Source organism: Phacochoerus africanus, chromosome 8, assembly GCF_016906955.1.
Source record: "Phacochoerus africanus isolate WHEZ1 chromosome 8, ROS_Pafr_v1, whole genome shotgun sequence".
In the NCBI taxonomy this organism is placed as follows: domain Eukaryota; kingdom Metazoa; phylum Chordata; class Mammalia; order Artiodactyla; family Suidae; genus Phacochoerus; species Phacochoerus africanus.
The window spans coordinates 115,400,271-115,425,482 of NC_062551.1; the positions used below are offsets into that span (position 1 = coordinate 115,400,271).

Consider the following 25,212-nt stretch of genomic DNA (forward strand, 5'->3'; position numbering starts at 1 on the left):
GCAGCTTCTGTAGCTTTCTTCTGGCTCCCTGTAATGAAATATCATAGAATGAGGCCATTGTAATTAGCTCCTCAGGTAATTCCGATGCTGGATAAATTCTGAGAACCCTTGACGTGAACAGACAGATTGTCACAATCACAGTATGGCCACATCATTCTTCTACCTAAACTCTTAATTGGCTCTGCGAAGCCACAGAAACAAGTTTAAATTTTTCTACCAGTCATACAGCTTTCATGATCTCCCCTCTGCCTAAGTCTCTGTTTTTTTTCTCTCCTTACCACACACTGTGTGCTTAAAATTGTAGCAACACAGAACTGCTTATAGACTCTTAGAACGGAGCATGCTGCTTCTTGCCTCCTCATCTGTGCTCACCTCTCTATCTGGAATGTTCCTCCCTTCCTTCATTCCAGGGTCCTACCATCCGCAACGTTCTTTCTTTCCCCTCCCCTTCATTACCTCCCCCTGGGGATAAGTCAGCACTAACAACACTCTTTCTCTGTGTAGATCTCCATCACTGGTTTTATATTGAATTATAAAATGTGATGCTATTTTTCTGTCCATCTTACCACCAGGCCATAATAGGCCTTGAAAACACAGGATAAATATGTTTCTTGGGGTGTTTCTTTTTTTATCTTTTTAGGGCTGTACCTGTAGCATATGAAGGTTCCCAGGCTATGGGTTGAATAGGAGCTGTAGCTGCTGGCCCATACCACAGCCATAGCAACGCAGGATCCGAGCTGAGTCTGCGACCTATACCACAGCTCATGGCATTGCTGGATCCTTAACCCACTGGAGTGAGGCCAGGGTTCAAACCTGCATCCTCTTGGGTACCGGTCAGATTCGTTTCCTCTGAGCCACGATGGGAACTCCCGACACAGGATAAATATGTGAGAACTCAACTCTGAATAAATTAATCGAGTAAAAAGTGGTAGTATTGGTAAGATACTGCCTAACTAGGAGATATAAAAGAAGTGTATTGGAGTTCCTGTTGTGATTCAGTGGGTTAAGAGCCTAACTAGTATCCAGTTCAATCCCTGGACTTGCTCAGTGGGTTAAGGATCTAGCTTTGCTGCAAGCTGCAGCATAGGTTGCAGACATGGCTCAGATCTGGTGTTGCTGTGGCTGTGGTGTAGGCGGGCAGCTGCAGCTCCAATTCAACCCATAGCCTGAGAATTTCTATATGCTATCTGTGCAGCCCTAACACAAATAAACAAGCAAAGGAACTGTGTCAACTATACTTAGGTAGGGCAGACAGCAAGGAAGCTGCAGATCCCAGTAACAGGAACTCCTTACTCAGCCTAGCGGAGGGCAATGAGGAGTGAAAAGTAGACACAAGATTGGCGGCCCCACCGAGGTCACATGAAGTGATGTAAAGTCAATTCCTCCAAAGGAAGAGTATGTGCTATTACTGGAAAATGATGATGAGATGCTTGACAGACAAAAACAACAGCTGCCCACTCCACTGAGTCTTGCTTCTGTTTCCCTAAAGTTTAGTGAGGAGCCCAACACATGGTAAGCTATCATTTGATGTTGAATGAAGCCAGAGACAACTAACATTTATTTAACATTACCTGCCAGGCAATGAGCAAGGGTTTCAATGTTATTACTTTCAACCTCTCACAGCAGTTATAGAACTACACATTATCTGTGTTTTCCAAATGAGGAAATGAAAAGCAAAGAAGTAAAGGTCACTCTGTTAGCAAGAGAAAGAGCGAGAATCTTGAACATGTACTGCAGCTTCTTCCCACAGTGAGAGATATATAACGCTATTTCTCTGTAAGTAAACATCCCTTTTAATTTTTTTGTTTTTATTTTTATTTTTGCTTTTTTTTTAGGGCCACACCCAGGGCATACGGAAGTTCCCAGGCTAGGGGTCCAATTGGAGCTGCAGCTGCCAGCCTACACCACAGCAACGCAGGATCCAAGCCTCGCCTGCGACCTACACCACAGCTCATGGCAACGCTGGATCCCCAACACACTGATTGAGGCCAGGGACCAAACCTGAATCCTCATGGATCCTAGTTGGGTTCGTTAACCACTGAGCCACGAAGGGAACTCCTAATATCCTTTCAAAAACATCTGTTTAGTTAAAAGTGTCTTAGAGACACTGTTATCCCACAAATGGACAGTACTGCATAGAGGTTGAATTCATAGGTATTGAAAGAGATTTCCTGGGGGTGAGGGGGCTCCCAGCTCTGCTTTTCACCATAAATATCATCTGAGACAACTTTTTAACTATTTTCACCTCTGTTTCTCTGGCAAATGAGGATTAAAAAAAATAGTTACCTAGGTCATAGGGTTATTAATAAGGTTAAATTAGTTGGCATATACTAAGCCCTTAGACTAATAGCTGATACATAGATAAGTGCTATAAAATTTTGCTCATTCTTTTTTTTTTTTTTTTAATGGCTGTACCTGCTGCATATGTAAAGTTCCTGGGCTAGGAGTTGAATCAGAGCTTTAACTGCTGGCCTATACCACAGCCACAGCAACAAAAGCCGTATCTGGAACCTGTGCTGCAGCTGTGACAAGGCCAGATCCTCAACCCACTGAATGAGACCAGAGATAGAACTCACATCCTGACAGATACTATGTCCGGTTCTTAACCCACTGAGCTACAACCGGAACTCTTTGCTCATTCTTTTTATTACTATATTGTCTTCCACGGTATGTATGTTGTATAATATAGTCAATCATTCCCCGTGGAAATTTTGCTGTTTGCATATTTTTGGTATTATAAACAGTGCTTCAAAGAACATTCCTCCTTGCCCACATTTGTCCACACATTGGTTCAAGGATTAGAATTGTTGAGTAAAGGGTATTTGTGGTTAAAATTATTAATTTTTATCTATTGCAGTGCATATACACAGTACAAATGTCAAAACATGCAAAAGACCATGCAGTAAAATTCTTTCTTCTCATTCCTGTTCCCCAGCTAATAGTTCCCATCCCTCCACACTTATTCATTTCTTATATACATTTTTTAAGGATATGAGTGTGTATTTATCAGTATACATATGTATGTATGAGTGTGTGTATGCATGCATATAGGCTTTTAAAAACACAAATGATGGTTTTCAATACATATAGTTGTGCTCCTAAAGCCTTTTTCACGTAGTAATATATGTTGGAACACTTCCTTTGGAAAGAGTTATAGAGTTGCTTTTCTTTTTAATGACTGAATAGTATTCCATTGTAAAGATGTACCATAATGTATTTAACCAGCCTTTTATTGAAGGACATTCAAAGTATTTCTAATATTTTGATATTACAAGATACATCCATGTGCTTTCACCTATGTGCATTTTTAAAAATGAAATACTGCAAATGTGGCTAAAAATGGCAAGCTGCACATTTTATTTTATTTATTTATTTATTTTGTCTTTTTTAGGGCCGAACCCATGGCATATGGAAGTTCCTAGGCTAGGGGTGGAATTGGAGCTATAGCCACTGGCCTACACCACGGCCACAGTAACATCAGATCTGAGCTACATCTGCGACCCCCACCACAGCTCACGCAATGCCGGATCCTTAAGTCACTGAGTGAGGCCAGGGATCGACCCTGCATCCTCATGGATGCTAGTCAGATTTGTTTCCACTGAGCCACAATGGGAACTCCCAAGCTGCACATTTTAAAGTGTTGCTTTACCTGTTTGTTAAGCAAATTTACCATACTTTACAAAAACATTTGGACATTTAGTTCTCCTCTAAGTTTTTGGTAGTAATAAGAAGCTTCAAAGAATATGGAGATGTCTTTCTCTTATCTCCAACACCACTTGAAATTGTAAAGTCATTTCTTTTCATCACCCCTGCAATAAAATAAATAAGTAAAGCATGTATTTGTTTTTCTGGAAACCGTATTCTCCTTTTGGATTACTAACCATTCATCAGCCTTCTAGATACCAGAGATGTTGATTACAGGGCTGTCCATTTTCTTTTTATACTAATCTGTACTTCTGATGCCTCTCAGGGCCTAGAGTCTGGATTGTAAATTTATTGTCCAGCAGATTCCATCATCATCATCATCATCATCAACATCATCATTACTACTGTCAATTTTATAAGTTTATTAAGAGCCTTATAAATAATATCAGATCTTAATTTTCATCTATCTTCCCAGGTCCCAATTACCTGCCTTAATTTATAAAATTTTATCATATTTGTCTCTTCTTGCTTGCTTTTTTTTTTTTTTTAGGGCTGCACCTGCAGCATATGGAAGTTCCCAGGCTAGGGGCTGAATGGGAGCTACAGCTGCAACCAAAACTGCAGCCTGCGTCCTGGATCCTTAACCCACTGAGCAGGTCCAGGGATTAAGCCCAAATCCTCATGGATACTAGTCGGATTCTTTAACCTGCTGAACCACAATGGTAACTCCCAATTAAGGCACTTTCAGTTGAATTTCTCTTCCACACTGACGAAGGTATCCTACCTGATTATAGTTATCAAAGGACTAAGATCATATACTGCCTCACAGATCAGGTTTGGAATGTAATCCTAAGAATTATGGAGAGCCATTTAGGTGTTTCGAACATGGAGTGACATAAGATATTTGCTTTTCAAAAGATCATTTTAGGAGTTCCCTGGTGGCCTAGCAGTTAAAGGGTCCAGGATTATCACTGCTGTGGCTTGAGTCACTGCTGTGGCTCAGTGGCTTGGGCCTAATCAGGGAATTTCTGATCAAGGAACTTCTGCATGCTGTGGGAGTGGCCAAATAAAAAGAAAGAAGGAAAGAAAAGAAAAAGATCACTTTAGTTGCAAGGTGGATAATAGATTGGACAGTGGCAATAGTGCTTGCAAGTGGAGCAGATAGGAATCATTGCAACATGTTACACAAGAGAACGCAGTGACTTAAAGTAAGTGGTAGCTTGGAATTCCCGTTATGTCTCAGCAGGTTAAGAATATGACTGGTGCTTGTAAGGATTGTGAGGTTTGATCCCTGGCCTCACTCAGTGGGTTAAGGATCTGTCATTGCTATAATCTGCAGTGTAGGCCACAGATGAAGCTCGGCTCTGGTGTTGCTGTGGCTGTGGTGTAGGACGGCAGCTGCAGCTCCTATTTGACCCCTGGCCCAGGAGCTTCCAAATGCTGCAGGTGCGGCCATAAAAATAAAAAGAAAAAAATAAGTAAATAAATAAAGTGGTAGCTGGTCCTGGGAATAGAGAAAAATGAAACAATTCAAGAACAATTGAGAGATACATGAGTGGTAGAATTGCAACTGTTGATTGGGATTGATTCAATGTGTATGAAGAAGAAGAAATCAAAGATGGCTCCCAGGTGTCTGGACTGAGCTACTTAGTCAGATTATGGTGCCATTTACTAAGACAGGAATAAACAACTGGATGTGGAACAGGTGGGAAGTTACTCTCATGAGTACAGCATTGGGCATGTTCAACTGAAGGTGCCTGAAGCAACCAGGTGATTATATCAAGTAAGCAGCTGAGCATTTGGATGTCTAGAGAAAAGATAAAGATTTTGGAATCTACATGGTAACAGAGTCTGTGTGATTTTTGAGATTCTTAAGCAGGGAATGAGTGATCAGAAGGGAAAAGGTCCCAAGAGAGAATCCCATGATCTCCAGCACTTAGCTTTTTCATGGAACAGAGGAGGCCAGTGAAGGAGACTGAGAAAGAACAGCCAGAAAGAGTGAAGGAGAGCCAAATCATGTTTCTACAAGAGGGAGTGGTCAACACCGATGCATATAATTGAGAGGTTGAGCAAGAAAGGGACAAAAAAGAGCCTGTAGGATTTAGCCACATAAAGGTCACCCACTGGTGATGTTGGTGATCAGTTTTTGGACAGATGGAGGTAGAGTGGTCACTCCAGAACCCAGGATGGACTGCATAAGGAAGGAGGGGGGTAATTAAGAAATGAAGACATAGGAGTTTCCACTCTGGCACAGTAGGTTAAGAATCCAGCTGCAGCAGCTTAGGTCACTGCAGTGGCTTAGATTCAATTCCCAGCCCAGTGCAGTGGGTTAAGCCAGCCAGTGTTGCTACAAGGTAGGTCACAGCTACGGCTTGGATTCCAATCCCTGGCCCAGGGAACTTCCATATGCATTGGGTGTGGCCATTAAAAAAAAAGAAGAAGAAAGAAAAGAAATAAAAAAAGAAAACATAAAAGGAGAGAATCAGGTCAAGAAATTTGGCCTTAGGAGTTCCCATCATGGCTCAGTGGTAACGAATCTGACTAGTATCCATGAGGACTTGGGTTTGATCCCTGGCCTTACTCAGTGGGTTAAGGATCCGGTATTGCCACGAGCTTCGGTGTAGGTCACAGACATAGCTCGGATTCCATGCGGCTGTGGTGGAGGCTACAGCTCCAATTTGACCCCTAGCCTAGGACCCTCCATATGCTGTGGGTACAGCCCTAAAAAGACAAAAAAGAAAAAAGAAAAAGAAATTTGGCCTTAAAGAAGACACAGAGCAAGACCTGAGGGAACTGTGGGATTATGCTTATCTTTTACAGATAGGAATCGCTATCTTTCCTTCACTCCTATCCAATTTATTAGCAAGCCATTTTAAGTCTTTGTCTTAATATACCCCAAAACCTGTCTATCTTTCCTGTGCTACCCAGGTAACTCCCTGGTTCTGGTCATTATTATCCTCCCTTGGACTAATTCAGTAGCCTCCTAACTGGTTTCTCTGCTTCCATTCTTGTTCCTGTCTTTTCCAAACCACACTGCAGTCAGAGTAAATCAAATCACAGCACCTGGAATAAAACCCAAATTCTTGGTCCTACCCTGTGTAGGATTGGGGGGTAGATTAGGCTCCGTCTCTGCTTCTTTCTGGCTTTTGTTAGTGCTGTTCTTGCCTGGCTCCATATTCCAATGCTTGGCAGGCTTCTTCCTAAATCTATGAGTGGCCGACTCCTTTTCATTATTCATAACTCTGCTAAAATGTCACTGCATCCAAAAAGCCTTCCCTGACAGTCTTATCCTTTACCTCCCTCACTCTGTTTTATCTTCTTGGCTCTTATCATCTGAAATGAACTTGTTCACTTGTTTATTTGTTGATTACTGATATCTTTTCATTAAAAGTAAAGTCTGGGAAAAACTGGGTGAAGTTTATAGGATTGTTATGTATTATGGTCTGTGTATATTGCCTATGTAGATTATGTATTACCACGGACGATTATTATTATTATTATTTTGTTTTTTTGTCTTTTGCGAGCTGCACCCGCAGCTTATGGAGATTCCCAGGGCTAGGGGTCTAATTGGAACTGTAGCCACCCGCCTAAGCCACAGCAACGCCACATCCGAGCCGCCGCTGCGATCTACACCACAGCTCATGGCAACGCCGGATTTTTAACTCTCTGAGCGAGGCCAGGGTTGGAAGCCGCAACCTCATGGTTCCTAGTGGAATTCGCTTCCGCTGAGCCATGACGGGAACTCCAAATTATTTTTTACAATAAGAGTGTGAATCTATAATTACCTCCAAAAAAAAATCTTTTTAAGGTCTGTGAAGACTGGGCTTTTGTTTGCTTGTTGGAAACTGTCCGCTTCACAAGAAAGGAGTCTGGCATACAGCGGGCACTAAATGTCTTATTAAATGAGTGAATTAATAAATGATATATTTGGTCGTATTCAGGAGGATGGAGAGGGGAATACAAACAACATCAGTCGATCCTAAGGTGAGGAAACTGGGCCGGGGGCGGGAGTAGGAAGGGTCCTAGGATTTGGCACTAGCATCCCTGCCCTGGGGTTGGGATTCGAGTCCAGGTCCCAGAACTCTCTCCACTACTGCAGCTACCTCTCCTTTATGGATTGTTCATTAGATGACTGAAGCACTGATTAGCACTTTCTTAGAAGACGCTCATAGATCAGCTCTGTAGCCTCTTATGATCACAACAGTACTGGACTGATAGGGCCATCACCTTACAAGTGGATGTGCTCTGATTCCTTGCGCACATGACCACGCCCGCTCTTTCATTCACTTCCTACAGTGGTTCGAAGAAGGATGCGCGCACTAGCCTGGAAGGTTCACTGACTTCCCGGGTCCTCTGCTCTGCAGTTGAGGTGTCAGGTTTCAATCCTCCCAGGGGCCCGGGACGTCGCAGCGTGCACCGTGCGGCGGCCGCCTCCGCCTCCACGCCTCAACTAAGGCAGCTGGCAAAAGCTAGTCTCAGACGCGCGGCCGCGCACTCGGCGCCGCGGCGGAGGCTGCTTCTGAGCTGCACTGGCTGGGCGCGCTGGGAGGCGGCGATCGCAGCTGGGCCGGGACTTCCTTCCTTCACCGCTGGACAACAAAACAAGCAGGCAGCAGGCACCAAGCTCTTGGCCGCTGTCTGGGCGGGAGGCGCAGCAATGGGGTCGGTGCTGAGCAGCGACAACGGAAAATCCGCGCCCGCCTCGGCCACCCCACGGGCCCTGGAGCGCAGGGGGGACCCCGCGCTGCCCGTCACGTCCTTCGACTGCTCCGTATGCCTCGAAGTGTTGCACCATCCCGTCCGGACCCGCTGTGGCCACGTGTAAGTGCCAGGGAATCTGGGTTGGCACGCCCATTCCTTGGGGAGAGCGATGTTAGGGAAGCGGTGGGATGGGAGGGAGGAAGGGTGGTTCCAGAATACAAAGCTTGAAGGAAACTGCTGCAGGAAGAGACCTGGACCCGTCGGATGCGGTTCATGGGATAAGGCAGATGGTGACACAGGGTTTCAGGAGGAGAAAACAGCAACAGGCAGCCCCCTAGAGCCGGCTCCTCCTGAAGCCAGGTGCGGAGACCCCGAGATGGGGAATCCGGGCGTGCGAGCCGCGGGGAGCCAGGGCTCGCCTGCCGCGGAGGATGAGCTTGGCTGGAGAAGCAGCACCCTCCTGGGCCCAAGGCGGAGGACTCCCTCGGAGCAGTTATCGCGCTCAACTCAGTTAATCCGAGGTTCTTCCTTCTCCGCCCAGAACCCAGGTTGGTTTTGTTTTGCGGGCTCTGTGCACGTGTTCCAAAACGCCCGCTGAGGTCTCATGAGAAAAAAAAGGGGGGGGGGGGGGCTCAGTCCTTCCTTCCCCACCTCCCTTTTCCCAACTCAGACACCCAAATCCCTCAAAAATCATCAAACTGGACCGTCCAAGTGACTTTCTGTAGTGGTTAGAGCTTAACAGCCCTCCAGGGTGGGGTCTGGGGCTTGAACCTTACCCCTCAAACCGGGGAATGGAGCTGTTTAAAACCCAAGTAACCAAGTGGCGGAGGTTGCAACAGACTACCTGCCTTGCGCACCGCCTCCCACATCGGTAGGAAGTAGAGATAAAAATAACTGTCTTAAAAACCACATGCATACTCTTTAACTAAAATTCGCTGTTAGTGCACAGCCGTGGTAGTTTCTAGGAAGAGTTTAAAAACAAAATCCCTGTGTAAAATTGGCACGTCCTTAATGTGTTAATGTGTGCCTGAATAAATACTAGTGGGAGTTGGGTCTGTGAATTTGTGTGTGCCTGAGTGTGTGAGGGTGACTTGTGGGGGGAGGGATTGCGTAGAGCAAAAGAGAAAACTTACCTAATGTCTTCTTTGAACCGCGGACTAGTTTGGTGACACTCCAAGGCAGTATCCTAATGCTAATAAGCACTTTTTGGCTTACCAGGAAAAAAAGAAGTATCATATTATAAATGCAAGTGCACAAAACATCTTTAAGGGATCTAGGTGGTCCTTGACACCTATAGCCTAAGCAACTGAGAAGCAGTTTTTAACACTGAAAAGCCCAGAAGAAAGCCAGAGAGAAAAAAATCTGCAGCCCACACAATGTTTAAAAAAAGAGTACCCTGAGCATTATTTTGTGGCTGTATTTTCAGGGCCTGTTGTTTCAGCTTTGTACTTTAAACTCAAGACTAATTTACCTCCTGTCTGATTACTGATGTTGCCCAGCTGTCCAGATGTAGCTCATTGACATAATTCCCCAAGGCCAAGACAGGAAGCCAAGATGTCATTGTGTAGGGTATGAAATACATTGATTAGCTCAGGTCAGAAAGAACCTCAGGATAACTACATTTAAATTTAGCCTAGATTAGTGTTAAAACTTTTAAGTTGTACCAGAGACAATTGGGTAGCTTTGCAACTGGAGATTGTTATCTGATTGTTTTCCCTGGTTTGGATTTTGAATGCTTATAATTTGTTTGCATTGTTTTGCTTCTGCTAAAGGGTAATATAAATTTGCAAAATGTTAAATCTTTTGTTTGGTCTTTTTCTTTGTTAGAATGAATAGGAAACTAGCAACTGGAAAAATAGTCATGAAGTAGCAAGCACAACAAGGGCTGGATAAATTGCCTTCCCTCACTTTACTGTTCTTTGTTTTGACAAATCTATGTCCATTGTTCTGGCCGTAGGCAGGATTTCCATATTCCTCCTTTTGGCAAACTTACTTGGGCCCCTTCCACTTTACAAATGTTAACTAGAGTCCCTTCTGCACTGGAGATAGTGGGATCTCTTTAACACCATTTGTCCTTCCTAAATGAATTACTTTCTTCCACTGAACTTAATTGGAAAATGAGGAAATGCAAATGAACCTCTGTGTTATCTCATATATAAGCTAATTATAAACCTATTCAAGTCAAGCAAGTGTAATGGCCACGGTACCTTGAATGAATATGTATATATGGATTGCGATGTAGTAAATCAGCGGGCATGATAGAGAGCAAAGTCTGAAAATCAACCCCGCCACTAACTAGCTGTGTAACCACCACATTGCTTGGTCTTTTTGAATCTCAGTTTCTTTATTTGTAAAATAAGGTGGGTAATGGAATTTTTATGAATACTTAAAATGCCTATAGTAAGACTCAAAACATAGTCTCTGTCTCCATCAAAGTCTTTTCCTAAAACAAGGAAACCCATGAATCGATATTATTTCTTATCTTTTTGTTCTTTTGGGAATAAAACTGGGACAAAACCAGAGATCTCTGACATTTCCAAGATGTCCCTCATAGCCTTACTTTTAGCTTGGTTCTTTTTTCCTTTAGTGGACTTGAAGAAGCTCCATTTTAATGTTCCGTCATTTCAAACTGACGTTATTCTGATCGCATATCAGTTGTAAAACTAGATTTGGGGGGCAGCAGTCTTATCAGTGAGCTGGGGAAAGAGGGGGTAGATGAGTTGAAACTGTCTAAATAAAACTTAAAGGAAATCTGATTTACATTTGAAAGAAATGTTTAAAGAAATTCGGTGTCCAATTGGTAGATGCAGAGGTAGAAAAAAATCAAAGACTGAGCCAAAGGGGGCAGAGTTTAGCTCAGGATTCCTAAATCATTAATGAACTCAACAATTAAGCGTATTGAATGTACAGAAGTCTGATAGGGAGACATCTAAATGGAAGTACCCCCAAGGCACTGGGAAAGTGGGATGGGGAAGGAGGTCAGGACTAGAACTAAGGGAGTTTCTGAAAAGGGTCAAGAGGTTGAGAATGGGCCTAAGAGAGCTCTGTACAAACTGGAGCAAACCATTATGTACAGAGAACCACATCTCCATTGAACTGAGTTGGGTCGAGTTGCTCGAAGTCACAGAATTTGCCTAATTTTTTAAATGAAACGAGGATAATTCTGAAATGCTTTTGGGTAAATGGATTAAAATGTTCCATTTGTGGTCAAGTATGAGGACCAAATTAGTAGTTCTCTAAGTAGAGTCTGAAGGTTTCCTGATGCTTTTAAACTGATCCAGTAATACACATCAGTGCTTTCATTCTTTTTTTTTTTTTTGTCTTTTTGCCTTTTCTAGGGCCGCTCCCATGGCATATGGAGATTCCCAGGCTAGGGGTCCAATCAGAGCTGTAGCCACTGGCCTACGCCAGAGCCACCGCAACGCGGGATCCGAGCTGTGTCTGCAACCTACACACCACGGCTCATGGCAAGGCTGGATCCTTAACCCACTGAGTAAGGCCAGGGATCGAACCCTCAACCTCATGGTTCCTAGTCCGATTCATTAACCACTGTGCCACGACAGGAACTCCTACAGCATTATATTTGTTTCATGTGTGTAACATATGGTAAATATTTTGGTAAATCTTGCAAAATGATCACCAACAGTCTAGTTAACATTGGTCAGAATACATGGTTACAAAATTTTTCTTTCTCCTTTTTTTTTTTTTTTTTTGGCCATTTCTGCAGTATGCAGAAGTTCCTGGGCCAGGGATCGAACCCCTGGCCACAGCTGTCACCAGAACCACATCAGTGACAATGCCAGATCCTTAACCCACTGAGCCACAAGAGAATTATGCAAAATTTTTGTTTCTTGTGATCATAACTTTTAAGATCTACTCTCTTCAGTGTCTTCCAAATAAGCAATACAGTATTATTAACTGTAGTCACCATGCTGTATATTACATCCCATGACTTATTTATTTTATAACTTAAAGTTTGTGCCTTTGGACCCCTTTCACTCATTTTATTTCCAGCACCCACAGAGCTGTCATTCTTACAGATGTGCAATCCCAAAGACTTCTTTTTAAACCTAAGATTAAAGCTTCTTATCCTATTATTTATTATAGATATTTATTACTTATATATATTCTATCAGTGAGAGTTATCCAGAGAAATAACCCATATGTAGGTTATACATATTTATGGAGAGAGAGAGAGAAAGAAAAAGAGAGATTGATTTTAAGGAGTTGATTTACATTATTGAGGATAGCCTCTCTAAAATCAACTGATTATAGATGTTAACAACAGCTACAAAAATACCTTCACAGAAACACTTAAATGTTGGATTAAACAACTGAAAACTATAGGCCAGCTAAGTTGATACATAAGACTAACCGTCACAGCTTTTCAATGAGTTTTTAAGGGTTGTTAAAATCTGGTGATCAAAAACAAAAATTAGATCATTATCATTAACAACTGAAAACTATAGGCCAGCTAAGTTGATACATAAGACTAACCGTCACAGCTTTTCAATGAGTTTTTAAGGGTTGTTAAAATCTGGTGATCAAAAAGCAAAAATTAGATCATTATCATTATCATTAGTAGAAGACTCCTCTGAATTCTCCCAAAAAAAAATTTGGCTATCAGGCAACCATGCACATGCCTACACATTGCTCAAGCACATGGTAGGAATCCTGGTAGGAATCCACAGTTTCCTTTAAATTAAAATCACTATTCATTTAGCTTCATCATTACCATTTTGGTTTGCTGTGGCTTGTTTGGTTAGATCTACTATTGCATGGGGTGCATTCATTTTTGATCAGGCGTAGATGCAGGTGGTTGAATTGAAGTAGTGGGAGTTTGTAGGTTTCCCATCTGATTACAAATTATCATTGATGTAATATCTGACATGTGATTTGATTTTTTTGTTGAAGTATATAGTAGCTGTACAATATTATATAATTTACAGGTATACAACATAGTGGTTCACAATTTTTTAAAGGTTATACTCCATTTATAGGTCTTATAGGAGTTCCTGTTGTGGCTCAGTGTTTAAAGAATCCGACTAGCATCCGTGAGGACAAGGGTTCGATCCCTGGCCCCACTTAGTTGGTTAAGGATCCAGCATTGCCATGAGCTGTGGTGTAGGTCACAGATGCAGCTTGGATCCCGTGTTGCTGTGGCTGAGGTGTAGGCCAGTGGCTACAGCTCCGATTAGACCCCTAGCCTTGGAACCTCCATATGCCGCAAGTGTGGCCTTAAAAAAGACAAAAGACAAAAAAAAAGATTCTATAGGTATTATAAAATATTAACTATATCCCCCATGTTGTACAATATATTCTTGTAGCTTATTTTAAACCTAGAAGTTTGTGCCTCTTAATCCCCTACCCTCATGGTGCTCCTCTCCCCCTTCCCTCTCCCTACTGGTAATCACTGGTTTGTTTTCTGTATCTCTGAGTCTGCTTCTTTTTTGTTATATTCCCTAGTTTGTTGTATTTTTTAGATTCCCAGTATAAGTAATATGATACGTTTGTCTTTCTCTGTCTGACTTACTTCACTTAACATAATGCCCTCCAAGTCCATCCATGTTGCTGCAGATTGTAATATTTCATTCTTTTTTATGGCTGAGTAGTATTCCATTGCACATATAGACCACATCTTTATCCATTCATCTGTCAGTGGACACTTAGGTTGCTTTCCTATCTTGGCAATTGTAAATAATGCAACAGTAAAACATCAGAGTGCATGTATCTTTTCAAATTAGTGGTTTTGTTTTTTTCAGATGTGTACCCAGGAGTGGAATTGCTAGGTCATGCAGTAGTTCTATTTTTAGTTTTTTTGAGACACTTCCATACTACTTTCCACAGTGGCTATACCAATTTGCATTCCAAAGTTTTGATTTGCATTTCCTTGATCATTACCAATGTTGAATATCTTATCATGTACCTGTTGCCCCGTGATTTGATTTTGAGATGAAACTTTGCAGTTTAAATATGAACCATTCAGGCTCCTGATGCTAAGATAAATTTATGTTGAATGCCTCCTCCTTCCAATATAAATGGGTAAAATATCACTTAAAATAGGATGATTGGTCTTTTGTACTATCAAGACCCAAAACTCTTGAGGGTAATTGCTCCAATCATGGAATGCTGCTCTCCTAGTTGCCACTCCTTTAAGGTCTGGCACTTAGTAGGTGTTAAATAAATATTTTAAATTAATGAATGACTCTAAGACAAAGTTTGGACCACTTTGGTGAACACTTCTTGGGACCACTTCACAGTGCCAGTCAGCGGATGCTAGTAGTTTGAGAAATAGTTGGGAGTTTCACGACATTTTTTTAACTCCTTTCCTTTTATACGGTTACTCATTTATGTATTACTGAGGAATTTAGAAAGATGTAATTAAGCTGGCCTGAAATTTGCCTCATATAATGGTTGGACTGCTGTGTGTTTACTTAGCCACATTAGTATTGTTCTAGGCAAATTAAATGTTAGTGATCTATTAAATTATGTATTCTCTAACAAACAACATAAATAATGTAGCAGGTTGAGTTTTATCAATGATTCTCTGTAGAACCCGACTGCTGGCCCCAGGACCAGCAGCACTGTAGCACCTCAGCCCCCGTCTCAGATCCACTAAATTGGAATCTGAATTTTAACAAGATGCCCATGTGATTTATGTCCGCATATGGAGGTTCCCAGTCTGAGCCCCCGCTGCAGCCACAGCAACGCAAGATCTAAGCCGCATCTGTGACCTACACCACAGCTCATGGCATTGCCAGATCCTTAACCCACTGAACGAGGCCAGGGATTGAACCCGAAACCTCATAGTTCCTAGTCGGATTCATTTATGCTGCGCCACGACAGGAACTCCTATGTCCATTTTAAAGTTTGAAAAGTACAGCCTCAGCGAACCCTATTTAATTGACAGTAAGATACAGCAAGTTGAGGACAGTGTTTGAGGGCTATGGAGAAGCACCCTTGTAAGACTGTAGATTAAAGGAAATAAAATTTCCCTTAGGGGGTTAAATATAAAAATCAACACATAATGGAGTGTAAAGATATGCTGAGTCAATTTGGGGAGGCTGAATGATTCCCCAGATGGACTCTGAGCGGAACCTAATTGAATACATGGAAATTTTGAGGGGCAGGGCATGGTGGGAGGGCCTGTGCTCTGGGAATAGCTGCACTTGGGCCTGTCCATGCTGATCTATCCATCATTGCTGAACAGGGAGACTGGGGTGTGTGTGTGCATGTGTGTGTGTGTGCATGCAAGAGCAACCCTATATTGGAATATTTTAGCCCCAGACTCCCATCTTCACTTTGAATAACAGTAGCGTCTCCCCTTATTCTATGTTCAAGCTCTTCAAGCAAGCTTTTCACTCAGCTTCCTTATCGGCCTACCCACAGTGAGGCAGCCCAGTGTTGAAAACATAAAGAAAATCTTAGACCTGGAGTTCCCTGGTGGCCTAGTGGTTAAGGATCTGGCATCGTCACTGCTGTGTTGTGGGTTTGACCCCTGATCTGGGAACTTCAGCATGCCAGGAGCACAGCCAGCAAAAAAAAAGGAGTTCCCACTGTGGCACAACAGGATTGGCCGTATCTCTGCAGCACCAGGACACGAATTCCACACCTGGCCTGGCACAGTTGGTTAAAGGATCCTGTAGGTCACAATGGTGGCTTGGCCTCCGATTTGATCCATGTGCCAAGGGGCAGACAAAAAAAAAAATTAGACCAATCACATGTTGCCAAGTGCTTTTTCCAGAACCACATTTGGGAACCACCTCCGGCTGCTTATTTTGCCTGTCTAGCCCTAAGACCACTGTGGCCCCTTTCCTCTTCAATTCTACCATGCTTAAGGGACGGTTCTCCCTCTTAAGATTGCGGACATAATTTTACCCAGTGTTCTCAGCAACCTTTTCCCCATTTCCCTGCAATACCTCGCCCACCTTTGCATTATATGTTTTATTGCTAATCAGTTAATTAGAGAAACAGGAAAGTGTTACTAAAATACACAATGAGAGTGGGATAATTGTTTCCAGCTGATTTTAAAGTTCTTCGAATCATTATTTAGTGTCTGATTTATTTCCTGACGAGTTGTAGGCTCAGTAGTGGGGAGGCAAGTGGTGAGTGCTGTGAGTGGGAGGATGGGCTCCTGCAGGAAGGGGCATAGACTGGTATGGCCACGGGGAAGCTGAGTCCACAGTTACAGGAGACTAGCTTTTCAAGAGAAGCCAGAAATATGGGTTCATGTGTGAAATCTGATTTTAAAGCAGTGACAACTCATTCTGAATTTTTGAAAACATTAAACCAGTCCAAAAAAATACAGTTGACTTCCAGTCTCAGTTTCTATCTTTCACCTACATTCTCCTCATTCTGATCACATCTGTTGTGATTCATCCTTCTCAGCCACCTTGTGGAGAGGGAGAGGGAGGCAGACAAGTAGGGATTCCTTACCTCCTTGGGTTTGTGTCCATTTTTACCCCTTGGGTTCTTCCAGAAGAACACAACACTCTTATTTATTAATGGGAACATTGGGCCCTGTCCAGAAAATTCTCCTTTGGCCCATTCCTCATAACTGATTTAGTTATTTCAAGCTACTGACCATGTATTCAGTAGCTACTGTGTGCCTGGGGCTGTGTGGGAGGGAGGCATACAAAATTCTAAATAGTCCTGTGCTGAATATGTGATCTTCTTCATGCAGTGTTGTTGTTACCAACCTGCTGTCACTCGCTGGGGCATTTTTTTTTTTGTCTGTTGTATTGTGTTTTTTAGCTTTATTGAGGTGATAGAGTACAATTCACACGCAGTGTGCAAGCTGATGAATTTTGGTAATTATATACAATTCTATAACTACTACCATAAACAAATCTAGAACAATTAATTCCATTACCTTAAAAAGTTCCCTTGAACATATACACACTACTATATATAAAATAGATAAACAACAAGGACCTACTGTATAGCACAGAGAACTAAATCTAATACCTTGTAATAACCTATAATGGAAATGACTCTGAAAAAGAACATATATATATGTATGTGTGTGTGTATATATATGTATGTATGTGTATATAATATATATATATGAACTCAATCACTTTGCTGTATACCTAAAATGAACACAACACTGTAAATCAACTAAACTTCAATTAAAAAAAAAAAAAAAGACCAGAGTTCCCTGGTGGCCTGGTGGTTAAGGATCCAGCACTGCCACTACTGTGGCTTTGGTCACTGGTGTGGTGCAGATTCTGTCCCTGAACCAGGAACCTTTACACCTTTTGTGCTAAAAGCCACACAAATTCATTTTTTTAAAGCCATAGGTGCAAGTTTCCCCCACCCCCACCCCTCAAAAAATAAAATAAAAAGATCTAAAACTGAGAAAAACAAAATGTTTCTCAAATCCTTTGCAGTTAGTCCTCACCCCAAATTCCTGACCCCCAGGTAGCCCCATCTACTTTCTGCCACTAAATTATGGAATCATACAGTAAATAGTCTTTTGTATTTGACTTTTTTCACTTAGCATGAGGGGGCATATATTTGTTGTCATTTGGTGTATTGTAATTCCTTTTGCCTCTGCTTCCAAAAATCCATCCTAAATCTGTCTGTCCACGTACACTGTCCCTTGCCACGTTGCTGCTCAGAGACACCATCCTGTCTTGAACCAGCTCTTACAGTGGACCTAACACAGGACTCTTGATGTGGCTCTTGTACCTCCTTAATCCATTCACACGGGAAGTGGTGATCTGTGTTATCGTAAATCAAGTCATTTCACTCTCCCACTAAAACCCTCCAGCACCCCCCTCCACCCCCCTCCACACACCGCTCTTAGCTCTGGCTTTATGGTTTGTCTCCTACCATAAACATCACCAGTCCCTCTAGCATACTGCCCCAGACATCACCAGTTACTCTCCCCGGGGCCCCCTGCTGCCTCAGCAAAATAGTCCCTATTTTTTTTGTCTTCATCTTGGAACTCGAGTCCCAGATCTTCCCAAGATGGGTGCCTTCAAATGTCACCTCAGGGACCACCCATCTCACTGCTCCCTCTGCCCACCCACCCACTACTTTTATTGTCAACCAGTTCGTTCTTCTCAGAACTTTTCTTCTTTGCCGGTCTATTTGCTTACCTGCTATTTCCTGTCTCCCCATTCTAGGACTCTGAGGGCAGGGACCTCAGGTACTGCCATGGTTTCATCTCTGGCATGTCCAACACTGGCTGGCAACCATAAGCTATTACCAAAAATTTTGCCAATGAATGCCTCCTTGTATAGCTGGGTCTGGGGAGATTTGTGCAGTTTTATGCTTTCTGTTATAAAGTCTTCATTATAACCATGGAATAGCTGTTTTTGCTAAAAGCCACACAAATTCATTTTTTAAAAGTTTTGTGTGGAGTTCCCTGGTGGCTTAGTGTTTGAGGATCCACGTGTTGTTACTCTGTGGTGTGGATTCAATCCCTAGCCCAGGAATTTTCACATGCTGCGGGAGTGACCAAAAAAAATTGAAAATAAAAGTTGGGGGGTTCTTTTGGCCTTTTTTTATTTTAGGGCCACACATGTGGCATATGGAGGCTCCCAGGATGGGGGTCGAATCAGAGCTGTAGCTGCTGGCCTTTACCACGGCCACAGCAACACCAAATCCGAGCCACGTCTGCGACCTACACCACAGATCATGGCAACGCCGGATCCTTAACCCACTGACTGAGAGCAGGGATCGAATTTGTGTCCTCAGATTCGTTTCTGCTTAGCCATGACAGGAACTTCAAAAATAAATAAGTAAATAAAAGTCTTATATTTTGTCCCTTCTGCCTTTTATCTTTCAAATTGTTCTGTGCTATTTATATTTAAATAATCATAAATGCAAAGTAATCTTTTCCTCACATTGAATTTGGATGCTCTTTAGAAAATATTTCTTTAAATGTTTTTCTCTTCAGGAGTTCCCGTCATGGCTCAGTGGTTAACGAATCCGACTAGTATGTATGAGGACACGGTTCGAACCCTGGCCTCGATCAGCAGGTTAAGGATCCAGTGTTGCCGTGAGCTGTGGTGTAGGACGCAGACGAGGCTCGGATCTGGCATTGCTGTGGCTGTGGTGTAGGCCAGCAGCTGTAGCTCTGATTCAACCCCTAGCCTGGGAACCTCCATATGCCACAGGTGTAGACCTAAAAAGCAAAAAAAAAAAAAAAAAAAAAAAAATTCAGGGAAGTTTCCTTGTGGCGCAGAGGGTTAAGGATCCACCTTGCTACCACAGCTGTCGCACAGGTCACCACTTCAGCACGGGTTTGATCCCTGGCCCAGGAACTCCCACATACCACACATGGAGCCCAAAAATAAATAAAAAAAGTAAATAAATAATAAAATTTAAAAAATTTTTTCAGGCCTCTCATACACCAAACATTTCCCTTCCTAATTTTCCAACTATGTTTTTGTTAAGAGTAAAGAAAATGTAAGTCACAGTAAGGGGATGAATTTCCCATTAACATTTTATCATGAAAAATTTCAAACATACAGCTAAATTGAAAGAATTGTACAGTGAACACCCATATATCCACTATCTGTATTTCACAGTTATTAACTCCGACGTGTTTGCTTTTATCACTCACTTTATCACATACCTACCCACCCATCAATCCATCTTATTTTTTGACACATTTCAGAGTAGATTACAATCAGTACATATCAGCATGCATAATATTAACCAGAGTTCACCATTTGTTTATGGGATTTTTAAAAGGTAAATTACACATAGAGTGAAATGCATACATCCTAGGTAAAACATTTGCTGAACTTTGACCAATGTTTAGTCCAAACCCTATCAAGATACAGAATAATCTTGGGAGTTCCCATCTGGCTCAGTGGTAATGAACCCGGCTAGCATCCATGAGGATGCAGGTTAGATCCCTGGCCTCACTCAGTGGGTTAAGGTTCTGGCGTTGACATGAGCAGTGGTGTAGGTCTCAGACTCAGCTTGGATCCCTCATTGCTGTGCCTCAGGTGTAGCCCTAAAACAAAGAAAAAAAAGATACAGAATAGTTTTGGGGGAGTTCCCTGTTGGTTTAATGGTTAGGACTCAGCACTTTCACCACTGCAGCCTGGCTTCAATCCCTGGTCTGGGAACTGAGATCCCACATCAAGCCACTGCACACCATGGCCAAACAAAACAAAACCCACATACTAAGGTATAGAATAGTTTCATTTCCCTTAGATGGTCTCTTCTTGCCCCTTCCCATTCATCCCCATTCATGTACCCCCACGGGCACTCATTTTTGTGTTATTTTTTTTCTATCATAGATCAGTTTTGCCTATTTAAGAATTTCAGAAAAGTGGAATTACACAGGATGTACTGGCTTCTTTTAATTTTTATTTTTTGGACACACCCATAGCATATGGAAGTTCCCTGGGCCGGGAAATTCCCAGGCCAGGGATCTAACCTGAACCACAGCAGTGACTCAAACCACTGCAGTGACAAAGCTGGATCCTTAACCCACTGAGCCACCACAGAATTCCCATCTTCTTTTTTTAAAAAATTAATCTTATTGAAGTATAGTTGATTTACAATATTATGTTGGTATCTGGTGGTCGGTAAAGTGATTCAGTTATATATGTATTCTTTTTCATATTCTTTTCCATTATGGTTTATTACAGGATATTGAATAGAGTTCCCTGTTCTAAACAGTAGGACCTTGTTGTTTATCTATTCTATACATAATAGTTTGCATCTGCTAATCCCAAACCCCCAGTCCATCCCTCCTCTATCTCCCCCCTCGCCCTTGGCAACCACAAGTCTGTCCTCTAGTCTATGAGTCTGTTTCTTTTTCGTGGCTAAGTTCATGTGTCTGGCTTCTTTACTCAGTATGTCTTTGAGCTTCATCCATGTTATTGCTTGTATCAGTTATTTGTTCTTTTTTTATCACTGTGTAGTATTCCATTGTAAGACTGTGCCCCAGTTTGTTTATGCATTTACTTGTGGATGGATACCTGGGTTATTTCCAGTTTGGGGCTAATATGAAAACATTCCTTCTGAATGTTCTTGTACAAATGGACTTTTTTTTTTGTTTGTTTAATCTCTCTTGAGTAAATACATGAGCTTGGTATTGCCCAGTCAAGGGCTCCCCTATTAGTTTTGTTTGATCAGACAGACACTACCAGTCCATTTGTCCCAAGTGGTTGTAGGTGATTAACTTTTTAAAAGAATCGTTTATTGTGTAGGTAATTTGGTCATATGGTTGAAACTTAAAAATCAACAGTGAAAATACCCTTTTTCTACCACATACACCATTCTTTCCAGTTCCTATTTCTCCAACAGGTAGGTAAATGTTCTTGTTTTCTTTACCCTGGATGTTTTTATATGTCTACAAACCTGCAAGAAACTTATACTATATACACACTTGTATACTTTGCTTTCTAAAAGGTTTTAATTTTGAGTTGTCTGGTCTGTGTGCTCCATTATATAATATAAATTTACCTAAAGTTGAATAGCCCAGTGTGGATTCTGATTGGACAAATCACAAAACTTTTGATTGCTTCTATACTTTTCATGCCAAGATAAAAGGGTAGGGGATGTTAGATGCTACAGCCCTCGTGACTTAGATTTGATAACTATACCTTTAAGGAGAGCGTATTTACCTCGGGTCTTTTGAACTAAGCAGTTCTACAGTTTGGTTTTTGCACCCTATAAAGTGACACTTGAGCTGCAGTAGCATCCAGTACTTTTCCATGGTAATACTTTTAAATATTGTGGGTTTTCAACATAGTGTCTGTGAGGATTCGGGTTCAACCCCTAGCCTCACTCAGTGGGTTAAGGATCCGGTGTTGCCACAAGTTTCGCTGTTAGGCTGCAGATGCGGCTCACATGCAGCTCAGATCCCATATTGCTGTGGTTGTGGTGTAGGCCTGCAGCTGCAGCTCCAATTCGACCCCTAGCCCCAGAAATTCCATATACCACAGGTGCAGCCCTAAAAAGGAAAAGACAAAAATGACCAGCCAAGTCCAGACTCCATAGATGTGACCTTGCAAAAGTAAAATAACTTTATGTTCCTTGGTTTCCTCATCTATAAAGGAATAATGATCTTTCTTAGGCATTTGATAAGGTTAAATGAATTAAGATATGTGGAAGTGTTTTAAAATTTTGTAAGTAAAAAAGAACCATGTATCAAGTAGGAAATTATATCAAAATATAAAGTTACCAAACAATATTAATACCAAAAACCCCTAGGAAGAGAAGAGTAGAAACCCAGCAGATCTGGGGTTCTAAAGAAAGAGCAGGACAGTCCCATCAAGTTGTCGCTGAATCGGTCCTTATGTCACTCTGTTTAGGAGTCATCTCCACTTAGTCTGGCTGACATCAGGCACTCTGCCTTCAGCAGGAGGTTGTGGGCAACTGGGATGAGGTCCCACTAGATTGTATCTAACACATGATGTGTGGTTCCTGCAGAGCAAAATCAGGCTGCTATGGCAAGAAAAGGGGAAGTGGATGGTGGGCAGGCATAAACAGCAAGCAAATGCCTCAAGAACAATGCAGACGTCAGCATGCTCTGTGTGCAATATAGGGATTTTGTAACAGAGGCAGAAGAGACTACTTTTAAGAGTCAGCAATGGCTAATATACTTGGGAATTTCATTTGCATTGTTTCATGGAGGAGTTCCCGTTGTGGCTCAGTGGGTTACAAACCTGACTAGTATCCATGAGGATACAGGTTCAATCCCTGGCCTCATTCAGTGGGTTAAGGATCTGGTGTTGCCATGAGCTGTGGTGTAGGTCACAGACATGTCTCAGATCCCACATTGCTGTGGCTGTAGCTTAGGCTGGCAGCTACAGCTCAGATTCACCCCTAGCCTGGAAACTTCTGTATGCCACAGGTATGGTCCTAAAAAGCAAAGACATACATACATACATAAATTCATGGAACAATATATCTATGATAGACTGACTTTTCAGTATGTATGGTATACTTAAACTTGCAGCTCTCAGATCGTGCCAATGTGTATAACCTATCCAAAAATGCTCACTTTTACTTCTGTGCCACTTAGCCTTCAATGGCTCCTACAAATAGGTCAAGATTTTGAATTCTGTTGATTATGTTAAGGCTTTATCATGATCATCTTTAAGTAAACCAGAGAATATATTTCTTGACTTGCAGGACATTCCTAATAGTGGTAATTTTGACTAGATAATTTTCAACATCTACAAATGAGGTTTTTTGGTTTTTTTTGTTTTTTGTCTTTTTTTTGCTATTTCTTGGGCCACTCCCGCAGCACATGGAGGTTCCCAGGCTAGGGGTCCAATTGGAGCTGTAGCTGCCAGCCTACACCAGAGCCACAGCAACTCGGGATCCGAGCCGTGTCTGCAACCTACACCACAGCTCACGGCAACGCCGGATCGTCAACCCACTGAGCAAGGGCAGAGATCGAACCCACAACCTCATGGTTCCTAGTCGGATCCGTCAACCACTGCGCCACGACGGGGACTCCCCAGATGAGTTTTAAATTATTTTATAATGACATTACTACCAAAAACCCCTAGGAAGGGAAGGGTAGGAACCCAGGCAGATCTGCGGTTCTAAATAAAGAGCAGAACAGTCCCATCAAGTTGTCGCTGAATCAGTCCTATGTCACTCTGTTTAGAAGTCATCTCCCAGAGAGAGGGTTCACTTAGTCTGGCTGACATCAGGCACTCTGCCTTCAGCAGGAGGTCGTGGGCAACTGAGATGAGGTCTCACCAGATTGTATCTAAGACATGACATGTGGTTCCTGCAGAGCAAAATCAGGCTGCTATGGCAAGAAAAAGGGGAAGTGGCAGAACAGCTCTTAATATACAAAGTGTCATTTAATACAGTTTCTAAGAGTTCCCAGGTGGCTCAGTGGGTTAAGGATCTGGCATTTTCACTGCTGAGGCTTGGGTCACCGCTATGGCATGGGTCCAGTCCCTAGCCTGAAAACATCCACTTGCTGACAGCGCAGCCAAATAAAAAAATAAAATAGAGTTTCCACAAATGAGCACCTAGTGCTGTTAAGGAAAGTGATGTATTCTTGGTTGGTTTCCTGCAGATTCTGCCGTTCCTGCATTGCTACCAGTCTAAAGAACAATAAGTGGACCTGTCCTTATTGCCGGGCATATCTTCCTTCAGAAGGCGTTCCAGCAACTGATGTAGCCAAGAGAATGAAATCCGAGTTCCAGAATTGCACAGAGTGTGACACTCTGGTACGTGACCCTGCTTTTGCTCATGTTAATGGCTTAGACCTTTGAGAAAATGGTGATGGCAGCCACTCCTTTCACCTATGCCTTTGACCTCATGCTACCCTGACTTTCCAGAGTTTAGTATCTCAGCCTCTTCTCTTTCTCCCAATTTCATACGTATGGGCTGCAGGACTACAGTCACATGACACCTGATTTTTCAGACACACACTTTCACCTACCACCTCCATTTCCTCTCTCCCCATTACTCCATGACCCTCTATTACCTGGCCTCCATTCCTGCCATGCAATTGCAGCCCACCCAGCGAATAGCTTTATTTGCAAATCCAGTGGCACATTTCCACATATGTCATTCTGGGCTCTGTAGTATTTATCTCTGTTAACCACTTCCTCCTTATTGCGGATTTTCTCCCTTGATGCAACACTAGCCTGGTTAGATCATGTGAGCTCTTGCAAGCCGTGTCAAAGATTGTAGATTTCATCTTCAGTGCAGTAGTGAGTCATAGGAGAAGTATAAGCTTTTGATCAGGTTTATATTTTTGAGATATCACTCTAGCGAGTGCATGGAAAATGTTTTGAAGGGGACGAAAGTAGGGTTGGTAAAGCCAATCAAGTGGCTTTTAGGGCAGGTAGTAAAGAAACCAGGTTAGGGCAATAGCAAACAACAAAAGAGATTATTTCTGAGTGTTTTTAGGAG

At 42.3% G+C, this 25,212-nt stretch overlaps 1 protein-coding gene across 2 annotated transcripts in view; it reads left to right on the forward strand.

Annotated features, from left to right (window-relative positions):
* Positions 1–7,932: 7,932 nt before the first annotated feature.
* RNF125 (ring finger protein 125) overlaps positions 7,933–25,212 on the forward strand; it is a 45,026-nt gene continuing 27,746 nt past the window's right edge. For both annotated transcript variants that reach the window (XM_047794063.1, XM_047794062.1), the window contains exons 1-2: positions 7,933–8,466; positions 24,368–24,521. In XM_047794063.1, coding sequence (XP_047650019.1) covers positions 8,303–8,466; positions 24,368–24,521 — 318 coding nt within the window. In that variant the 5' untranslated portion in view covers positions 7,933–8,302. The remainder of the gene's footprint in view (positions 8,467–24,367; positions 24,522–25,212) is intronic.